Source organism: Mus pahari, chromosome 12 (assembly GCF_900095145.1).
Source record: "Mus pahari chromosome 12, PAHARI_EIJ_v1.1, whole genome shotgun sequence".
Lineage (NCBI taxonomy): Eukaryota > Metazoa > Chordata > Mammalia > Rodentia > Muridae > Mus > Mus pahari.
This window is the reverse complement of record NC_034601.1, coordinates 88,924,964-88,936,032: the sequence shown is the minus strand read 5'-3', so window position 1 is coordinate 88,936,032 and position 11,069 is coordinate 88,924,964. Positions and strand designations below refer to the sequence as shown.

Here is an 11,069-nt window from a genome sequence, read left to right as displayed (position 1 = left end):
GATGGTTGTGAGCCACCATGTGGTTGCTGGGATTTGAACTCTGCACCTTTGGAAGAGCAATCGGGTGCTCTTACCCACTGAGCCATCTCACCAGCCCGGGGATTTATTTTAAAAATAAAAATAAAAAAAAATACATGATCACTCTATAGGTTTGAGGAAAAGCTTAAACATCAAGAAAACAAACAAACAAACAAAAAAAACACCTTGGGCCAGGAATGACAAAACCAAACCACTAATGTAAGAGTCAGGTACTAGAGCATTGAGCTCTCAGACCACACTGAGATCAGTCATTTGGCTCCACTCAGCTATTGCCTTTGTCTTCTCATGAACCATAATCTAGGGAGAAAGTTTCTAGTTGGCCTGGCTTTGGGTGTATTCCTACAACCATCAGGTTGCACTTGCTAGGCAAGAATATTCTTCTAGACCAATGCAGAGGGTCTCTGCAGAAGAAGCAATGGGTGCTGAGTGGCCAGAACAGACCAACAGAAGCTGCTTGTTTGCAGCATAGCTAAGAGCCTAAACTATGTTACAGTGGAGCCATCCTCCTGGCTGAGGCTGATAATGGTTCTACCCTTGAACCAAATTTGAACTAGAGAAAGGGAGGCTGAAATGTGTTGAAATGCAGTACAGTAACCTGACACCATGAAGTATTCCCCTAAGCCTGTCTGGCTTTGAAACCAGAGGCACTTTAGATAATTTCAGGGTGTCTGCAGTGTTACCAGGTGAGTGATGATAACACTGAAGCTCAGCCAGCTTCCTGTCACCATATAGTAAAATCACCTGGAGAGAGTGAGAGCTTGGGGATGAGGGTGTGTGTGTGTGTGTGTGTGTGTTTTTAAATGTTGGATGCATCCCTCTAGTTCCTGGGTCATGTTAGGCTTATGTAAGTATTCTTCAACATTGGTTAGTAAAGGGACATTTCCCACAGAGCTATTAGTGTGCATTTTTGGACTAGTCCCAGAGCCTAGCTCTTTTGTAATGATCTTTTGCTATGGCACCAGTCTTTTAAATTGAAATGGGGAGATCGTTTTGAATCCTTTCACCTCCTCACCTTCCCTTTATAGTATCCTGTTGAGTTTCTGACTGTGTGCTCCCCTTTCTTATGCATCTGTCTCCAGAATACTCTATTCCAAAATTGCCCACCTTCCTTAAACTCCAAAGTCCTTATTCCAGGTAGCATAAGGATGGAAATGCTTGGGTTGAATTAATTTATGTTAAGATACAGCTGTCTCACCTCAGCATCTAGTATATCATAGGCATTTGTGTGATGGCTTGAAGTAATTTCATTAAGTCCAGCTGTGAGGAGCTTTAGGGTCCTTATAGGGAGTTGACTTGAGGCCAGGGCGAACTTCAAAAGATTTTAAGCCTGGGCCATATAAAATTTCTGGAAGTTATGAGTCTTGGACTTTAACATCAATATCAGGTAAATCCCAAACCTTTCCTTATTCCCACCAGTCATTCACTTATCCACCCTACCACCTCCTGACCACATTGATAGCCTTCTGACATCAGTGTTCTTACACACTCTATACCTTCTTTATCACATTGTTGTCTGCCCAGTCACAGGAATGTGAGGTGCAGGAGAACAGGAAGCCAGCCAACCAGCTCACCTCCCACCATCAGCACCTCTTATGATGCACAGTGTACAGCGGGCTCACAAACACTCGGGAGAGGAAGAGAGAAGAAAGATGTGTGCTTGCCAGGTGGGATTTGCTCTGCAGACTGGGCTTTTCACTAGTTGCCTTGTTTATGTCTCATGTGATTTACACATGGTATAGGTAGGGCTGGCACTGATCAGGCAAGGACACTACTGTTCAGAAAGGATGAGCAGTCCTGATAAGATTACATTCCTGATAGGTGGCAGTAGACTGAAGACTTCCCCATGGATAGCTGTCTGCCATGAGCTTTCACCATCACAATTCTCTCCATTCTCCCCCTTCTAAATCTTCAGAAAACAACATTAAGTAGAACCATCTTGGAGTGTTTGGGAAGGTAGTTATAGGAAGATCCATGTAATAAGGAAGTCAGCCGGTTTCAGAATCTGTTTTTATAGGGGAGTTTGTCTCAGCTGTTCTTTCCAGGCATTTCTGCCATGGTTGATTGATGGGATTTCTACATAATGAGTCAGGTGGAGATGAGCAAGCCAGGGACAGTGATAGCTTCATAGTTTGTACATGAGATTTGTTGCTGCTGTTGAGTTATAGTTAATTCATACAGGAAAGAGTCTGCTATTCTTTAACACTCATTGAGAAAGTACTCCCAGCAGCACAAGTGCTGTTGTGAGGGCTACACAGCTGAGATGTCAAAGGGTCAGGTCTGCAGGATTCATCTGCACTTCCACAGCCACAGTGTGCTGAATTGCCAGACAACACTCTGCAGCTCTGCTTTTTCTCTTTGTTTATCTCTCAAGCAGTGTCTATACTTTAGTTGCTAAACTCAATAAGCAGTTACACTTACTGTAATCAAAATGCAAGAATTCAAATAGTCCTTGTTTTCAGGTAGACCAGGACTAGAGCCATTGTTTTCGAGTCCTCATAATTGACTTTAAGTGTAAAAGCAACCTGTAAGTGAAGGTGAATCCATACCACTTGGCCTTCTCTTGTCTCTGTAGAGACTGTAGAAACAGGTGTTACTCTCCTGCTTATAATCTGCAGTGTCTTCATTTTGATTACCTAGCCCTTTCATCTATCTCAGGGTCATGACAGTTCCCAGGATGACTCTTGTTCTCTCTTGTTTGTGGTGCTGCACTTACCCCTGTCCCTTGCAGCTCCTCTCACCTTTTCTGCCTGACTCTTCCCCAAGCTTTGGTTCCTCATCTGCCTTTCACCTGGTGCTACTGGCTCTCACTTGTACTGCTTCTCCTATGATATCCATAGACATTTCTCTGTATCTACATAATGTACATTGTCAACAGATTGCTGTGTGATATTCCTGTGCAAGACTAAACTCCGGGAACTAGGCTGTGGTTGTCTTTTTTACATCCTCTGTGGTTAGAGTTTTAGTACATTCTAGGTGGATCATAGCTTACATCTGTATTTTTGGGTTGTCTTTGTGTCTTGGTTTTTCTCTCAAAAGTAGAGCCTGATACAGTGGTCTAGATACAGATGTTTGGGCAGAGATTCCAGGGAGCTCAGAGAAGGAAATAGAAAGATGTGCACAAAGGGATGATTGATGAGTTGTCACTCACCTGTAGAGTGTCAGAATTGAATCCCTTAGAAAAGGAGAGTTAGGGAAGCAGTCTAATTTCTCTGTCAAATCTATCTCAAAGGCCATCCTTTTCCCTGTCCTGTCAGATCTTTGTTGACTCTTCCTATTGTTCTGTAGTTACTTCATTAGAAAACTTAATGGCTCTACCTTTACAATCAATGACAACCCCATGCTACTGCTATCATAACAGTAGACTCCTCCTATGTCCTTTGTTTTGTCATCTGCAAAGAAGCCAGAACTGTTATAATTAAGACATAACTAAGGTTTTTTGCCCATGGTCCTCCAGTGGCTACCTATTTCCTACAGAGTAAAACCCCCTTACAGCTACCCAGCCTTATAGTCTGACTCCTGAGATAGTCTTGTCCACGACTCCCTCCTCTCTTGGCTCTAGTTTTATATCACATTAGTATTTACCTCTGTTGTGTTGTCTTTTCTTCATAATCCCTAGGCTCATGCCCTGCTTTCTTGAATCTTCCCAAACGTACTTCCATGACCAGATGAATGGATGGTAGGTAGATACTGTTTGTAGGAGCTGAGTGAGTGATGGAATAATCATCCCATTTGCCCCTCAGCAGCATTTTGTGGAAGTTGTTACTGTCTCTGTTTGCTGTGCAGAGAACAGACTAGGGCTCAGAGTGACTGACGAGCCGAAAGCACACGTGACTCTCACCTCCCAGAAAAAGTGCTTTTACAACTCGACTGAATGCATGCTTCCACATAGGGATATGTCTGTCTGTAACTGAAACAGGTTTCCCAAGCCCTTGCCACATTTAGTACTTTCTCACATTTTCTCTTTTTGCTCTTTATCTGTTTTTTTAATTGCTGGTTTCAAACCATTAAATTGAGTTTAAAAACAAAAAACAAGAACTACTTGACAAATATCTGCCCAATCTTTACTTCTGGTCTGCTGTTTCCCCTATGTCAACATCTTCAGAAATTCTCAGTGCTACAGACCACTAATACATGGCTGAATCAGCCTTGTGACAGTTTAAGCTCAGTGCTTTTTCTGCTGACCCCTGTAAAAGATGAGATGTTTCTTTACACAGATGTGTGGTTCTTGTAGTGAAGTGGGAGTGAGTGAGAAATAGAAATGGCTAGAAGAAAAAAAGGATCTCATCCAAGCCCTTGTTACAAGTAAAAGAGCTGCATGTCACTGTTAAAGGAAGGCAGGCAAGTGAAGGAAAACCTGGTGGGTGCTAGCTTCATCTCTTGTGGCAGAGCTGAAATGCCAGTGGCAGAGCCACACCCCTGTCTGCATCTTGCACTCTGTTCTCTCTGAAAGCCAAAGAGCATAGTCTCCAAGTGACTAGTAGAGGCTGACCCTGGAGAGATGGGAACTCTGGACTTGCATCTGGTGCTGAGAATGGTTCTCAGTAGCAGTCTCTTTCTAGATTAATCTATCAAAGATGTATCTAGTCACTGTGGATACATTCTAATAGTAAAAAAAAAAAAAAAAAAAAATTAGTGTCTGATTCTTTCTGTCTCTGCCTAGCCCACCCTGTATGTACGTACGTACGTACACACACACACACACACACACACACACACACACACACACTGTGGTGCTGGTAATGAGATTCAGAGTCTTACATGTGCGAAGTAGGTACTCTACTACTAAGCTACACCCACAAGTTCCATGACAATACTGTAAATTGAGACAGTAATATAAAACTAGATCACAGAAAGGAGGTGCTCATATAGCAGAGCCCACACATCATGTTACATGAAAAGCCTGCTTTTGCTTAGTTCACCAGAGATAGGGTGGTAATCTGGACCTTCTCCTTTGTTACTAAGTTAAACCTATTCTTGCAGTCCTGACAATTAGTAGCACATTTGGTGAGTGTTTACAGTAGATACTCGTTCATTTGATCTTTGTCACACCCTTGCAAGAAGGTACAGTTGTTACTTCACACAAAAACCTATGTACAGAAGGCATCAGCTCACAGGGTGAAGCTGGCACCACAGCCTAGTGTCTAGCTCCAAAGCTCACACTCTCCCACCAAGTTGCTTTCTCTCATCTCTAGGTTTGAACAAAATTTCAGTGACCTTTCAGTTCAAACCCCTTAATCAGCTTTACAGACAGGCTAAAAATTTTGACAGTTCATACTTATTTCGTGAATAAAGTAAGTGTAACTAAGCATCAGATGGGAAAAGATCCTAGATGCTCAACTTAATTTTCAAGTGTCATCTCTGTATATAACTATTAATTTTGAGCAGGCCTTTGGTGGAATACAAATGGTGATGGCCTCACCATCTATCTTTCAGATAAAGTGCAGGATGGAGGGACTGCTGCATTACATCAACCCAGCACATGCTATCTCTTTGCTCAGTGCCCTCAATGAGGAGCGCCTCAAGGGACAACTGTGTGACGTGCTCCTGATTGTTGGGGACCAGAAGTTCCGAGCTCATAAGAACGTCTTGGCTGCCAGCAGTGAGTACTTCCAGAGTTTATTCACGAATAAGGAGAACGAGGCACAGACTGTCTTTCAGCTGGACTTCTGTGAGCCTGATGCTTTTGACAACGTTCTGAACTACATTTACTCTTCTTCCCTTTTTGTGGAGAAGGGCAGCCTTGCTGCTGTGCAGGAGCTGGGGTATAGCCTTGGTATCTCCTTCCTGACCAACATCGTTGCCAAAGCCCCTCAGGCTCCTTTTCCAACCTGTCCCAACAGGAAAAGAGTGCCAGTGGAAGATGATGAAACGAGCTCTCAAAAGCGAAGTGTCATTGTGTGTCAGGGCAGAAGTGAAGTGCCAGGGAAAGCCAGTGGTCCAGCCATGCAGGACCTTAGCCATACTGCCCAGGCCTCCCCCAGTGCTTCAGTCAAGACCAGCACCAGTAAGCCACATGTGGCCAAGCCGCCAGAGCAGCTTCATAGTCTGTCCTTAACTGAAAAGAGCTGGACAAAGGATAGTGCTGCAGTGTATACAAAGTCTCTGGACCAGCCTGGGACTTTGGATGATCCTAATAGGGGCAGTTTGGTAAAAAGAAATACAGTCCTGCCCCCAAAGCCTTCACAGGACAGGGAGGCCACAGATGATAAACCAGGGTTGAGCAGCCAGCTTCCCAAGGGGAAAGCTATAGAGCTGGCTCTGAAGAGACCACGGCCCCCTGTTCTGTCTCTTCATAGCTCATCAGAGACTCCATATCTCTTAAAAGAAACTAGCAAAGGAGGCGGTCAGGGGGAGGATAGGAACTTGCTCTACTACTCTAAGCTAGGGCTAGTGGTCCCTTCTGGTGGGCCTGCTTCTGCAAACCAGAGCATTGACAGAAGCGGCCCACTAGTGAAAAGCCTCCTCAGGCGGTCACTGTCTATGGACAGCCAGGTTCCTGTTTACTCCCCCTCCATAGATTTGAAGTCATCCCAGGGATCATCCACAGCGGCAAATGAGGCACCGGGCAGTGTGTTCTGTGCGATGTCTCAAAAGTCATCTTTAAAAGATTGCAGTGAAAAAAAAGCCCTGGATGACAGGCCTCAAGTGCTCCAGCCTCATCGCCTCAGGTCCTTTAGTGCTTCCCAGTCAACAGACAGGGAGGAAGCCTCCCCTGTGACTGAGGTACGAATTAAGACGGAACCCAGCAGCCCACTGTCAGACCCTTCAGACATCATCCGGGTCACTGTGGGAGGAGATGCAGCAGCAGCAGCAGTAGCAGCAGCAGCTACGAGAGACCTGCCCCTCAAAACAGAGGAAGACCAGAGAGATATGAGCAGACTCCCAGCAAAGAGAAGGTTCCAGACAGACAGAAGGTCACCCTTGAAGAAGACAAAGGCAAATGAACACGGGCCTGCTGTCTCAGAAGAGAACTGTGAAGAGGGCAGGAGCCCACCTTCCCTTGACAGCAACTTCCCAGATTCTGACTTAAACAGAGAGGAGTTTGGTGAGTTGGAGGGGACGAGACCAAACAAAAAATTTAAATGCAAACATTGCCTTAAGATTTTTAGATCAACCGCGGGTCTTCACCGCCATGTTAACATGTACCATAACCCAGAGAAGCCTTACGCTTGTGACATCTGTCACAAGAGGTTTCATACCAACTTCAAAGTGTGGACACACTGTCAGACCCAACACGGCATAGTGAAGAACCCATCGCCAGCCTCTAGTTCCCATGCAGTTTTGGATGAGAAATTCCAAAGAAAGCTGATTGACATAGTGAGAGAGAGGGAGATTAAGAAGGCCCTGATCATTAAGCTGAGGCGCAGCAAGCCTGGCTTCCAGGGACAGAGTAGTTCCCCAGCACAGCAAGTCATCAAGAGGAACTTGCGCTCCCGAGCCAAAGGGGCCTACATTTGTGCCTACTGTGGCAAGGCATACCGCTTTCTCTCTCAGTTTAAGCAGCACATAAAGATGCACCCGGGAGAGAGGCCCCTCGGAGTAAGCAGAGCTGCTAAGCCAAAAGAGCGGGCTCTGGCACGCGCGGTAGAGAACAAGGAGGTTTACCCGTGCCGCCTCTGTAATGCTAAGCTCTCTTCTCTTCTAGAGCAAGGCACCCACGAGCGCTTGTGCCGGAACGCCACCGTTTGCCCTTACTGCAGCCTCAGGTTCTTCTCCCCCGCACTGAAGCAGGAACATGAGGACAGGTGTGAGTACAAAAAGCTGACTTGCCTGGAGTGCATGCGCACCTTCAAGTCCTCCTTCAGCATCTGGCGGCACCAGGTAGAAGTGCATAACCAGAACAACATGGCTTTAGCAGAGAACTTCGCCCTGACCACCCTGGACCACAACGGTGAAGTGGCAGCCGCTTCCAGGCCTCAGACTGAGCCCAGCAAGGTAAACCATGTGGCCACTCCAAAAGAGGATACAGCGTTTAGCGACTCTTCAGAGCACGTGAACTTTGATTCTGAGGATTCCTCCTGCCTCCCTGAAGACTTGAGTCTTTCAAAGCAACTGAAAGTCCAAGTCAAAGAGGAGCCTGTGGAGGAGGCAGAGGAGGAGGCTCCTGAGGCTAGTGCAGCTCCCAGGGAGGCTGGCCCCAGCAAGGAGGCCGGCCTATGGCCCTGTGAGAAATGCGGAAAGATGTTCACGGCACACAAGCAGCTGGAGCGGCACCAGGAGCTGCTGTGTTCTGTGAAGCCCTTCATCTGCCACGTATGCTACAAAGCCTTCCGTACCAACTTCCGACTCTGGAGTCACTTCCAGACCCACATGTCTCAGGCTACAGAGGAGTCTGTGCAGAAAGAATCAGAGGTGTGTCCTGTGCCCACAAACTCCCCCTCCCCACCACCTCTGCCACCTCCGCCACCCTTGCCCAAGATTCAGCCCCTGGAGCCAGACAGCCCCACAGGCCTGCCTGAGAACCCAACCCCAGCTACAGAGAAGCTGTTTGCACCCCAGGAGTCAGATACCCTCTTCTACCACGCCCCACCCCTTTCAGCAATCACATTTAAAAGACAGTTCATGTGTAAGCTCTGCCATAGGACATTCAAGACAGCCTTCAGTCTTTGGAGTCATGAGCAGACACACAATTAAAGGACCTATCCCTTTCACCTGTCACAAAGCAGCAGGCCCTTGGCTTGTGAACTATGTCCTAAGACAGAATATTTGAAAAAATAATAATAAAGGTTGGAAATTGTTATGTTTGAATTTTAAGTTTGGAATGAATTAATATTGGCTAGGAATGACCTCACAGCTTTCTGGACCTCAGCAGTAGGGGTTTGATTCTATTACTATTGAAGTTGGGCTAATGTTGGTGATTGAGGTTTTTGGTTTCTGGGTAGTGGGATGCTTGGGAAGTGGGTTTGTTGGTTGGTTGGTTGGTTTTGGTTTTGGTTTTGGTTTTGATTATTGCAGACACCTAAGTTTGAGATAACCCTTAGCCATGTTTCTAAGGCCAAAAACATACAAGGAAGAAGGGGAGTCATTTGCAGTATTGAGTCAGATTTTAGAATACTTTAGCAATAAGAAAAGACAAGCCCCAACTTTTTTTTTTGTTTTTTTTTTTTTTGGTTTTTCAAGACAGGGTTTCTCTGTGTAGCCCTGGCTGTCCTGGAACTCACTCTGTAGACCAGGCTGGCCTCGAACTCAGAAATCCGCCTGCCTCTGCCTCCCGAGTGCTGGGATTAAAGGCGTGCTCCACCACTGCCCGGCAACAAGCCCCAACTTTAATAAATTATCCTAACACTTGATAAGAAAAAAACTTGGTATTTTGTGGTCCTATAAAACTTCCTTTTTGTATGAGAATTGTGAGAATTTAAATCAGCAATAGTCACACTTAGATTTTTTTTTTTTTTTTTATAAAAGAACAATCTGTCAATCACATCATATAATCAGTGATGGTCACCTTCTAAGGGAGGCAGAGTAATAGAAGCATGTTTGTGGGGTCCTCTACAGTCAGCTGCAACAGGTTGTGAAAGCCACTGAAGTCTGTGGTATGTTCATAACATGGCTTTCAACTGGCGCTTTAGAACTGACAATGTTTGCTCTCTGTCAGCTTGAAATTCAGGTATCATTGAGATAAGCAGTGCTAGCATGAGGTTAGCAGAGCATAGCCTTACCACATCCTAGACCACCATTCTTTCTAGAGGCTTCAGAGATTGGAGGAAATGCCATGTTGCAGTTTCCATGTGCTTTCCAAGAACTATACACACAACATACACATTTTCTGCTTGTCTTTTTTGAGTACTTTTGTGGGGTTATTGGAGTGGATAGCAGTGAAAATGTCACTACATGATATGCAATTGTGTATTAAAGCACTAGCAAGGGTCCAAAATTAGTTTTTGCTACTTGATTTGGTACTTAAGGTTTGGGCTCTTCTTGTTTTGTTTTTGTTTTTGTTTTTTTCCATGCAGGTTATAATTAAATCTCTCCATAGACAGAATCCAAAGTTCAGTGAAACAAAGGGAAGATCACTCCTGCAAAGGAAATTCGGGGGACACAAACTCCTTATTCACTTTTGCTGCAAGCTGTTTCTTCCCATTTTCAAGGAGTGATCTAACAGAGACACTGGCCCAGCTACTCACCAGCATTCTACACCCATGGTAGCAAAGGCAATCTTGATATTGAAACACTTTTTTTTTATATAAACTACTAATTGACTTTGTATATTATAGAAGCTATATGTGGAATTTTGCCTTTTATCTTTTCACTTGAAAAAGCTATCAGAAATCCCTAAATATGTCTGCATTTCCTATTTTGTTTCTTAAATTTTACGAAGAAGAGAAATAAAATTAGGTTGCAGTTATTAATTCTTGCCATCTGCTTTCTTAAACTATGCATTTTAGAGATAAACTAAAAGTGTCCACCATTTAATGAGTGAAGCTAGTGTCAGGCTAGGTAGCTGTCCACTGAACTTATTCCCTGTGGTGAGTGAATGGTCTCTCCTCAGAGTGTTACTTCTTTTAAGACCATCTATCTGCATGGTCATCTCCTGTGTAGTTACAAAGTGATAACCTCCAAACCTGGCATTGCCAGCTCATGCCCCAAGACTTGAACCTATGCTACATTTTTGAAGATTTATAAAATAACATTGTTGCAAAAGAAATTGTATTTTTGATCTAACTACAGGTTCTGCTTATCTGATAGGTTTTACAAATTACCAGTGTTTGTCACCTTTTTTTGTCTAGGAAGAAAACATAAGATTTCAAATAAAATTTTGAACCAAAAACATTTATAATGCAGTTGTGGTTTTTCTATTGCTTTTTATACTGTATCTTAAAAGACATTGGGCTGCAAGAATTTATTTTGATGTCAAATTCTATCCTTCCATTCATGTAACTATTTTAAATGCTAAGAAACTAATAAAAACCATTAATCACTTTATTCAGTAAACAGTTTTTTAGAGAATGTTTTTCTCAGCTAGCAGGCAGATGTTTAGTGAAATAAATAGGTCTTTCAGCACTGTAAATCTTTAGATAGTAAAGATATTC

At 44.2% G+C, this 11,069-nt stretch overlaps 1 protein-coding gene across 12 annotated transcripts in view; it reads left to right on the top strand.

Moving 5' to 3' along the window:
- The window catches only part of Zbtb21 (zinc finger and BTB domain containing 21), a 13,744-nt gene extending 4,595 nt beyond the window's left edge, over positions 1-9,149 (top strand). For 4 of the 12 annotated variants that reach the window (XM_021209792.2, XM_029544498.1, XM_021209790.2 and 1 more), the window contains 2 exons: positions 1,561-1,703; positions 5,473-9,149. In XM_021209792.2, coding sequence (XP_021065451.1) covers positions 1,632-1,703; positions 5,473-8,673 — 3,273 coding nt within the window. In that variant the 5' untranslated portion in view covers positions 1,561-1,631 and the 3' untranslated portion in view covers positions 8,674-9,149. Of the gene's footprint in view, positions 1-94; positions 1,704-5,472 lie in introns of those variants that run through there. The other 8 variants (XM_029544499.1, XM_021209791.2, XM_021209794.2 and 5 more) reach the window with 6 other exon arrangements.
- Positions 9,150-11,069: the final 1,920 nt, after the last annotated feature.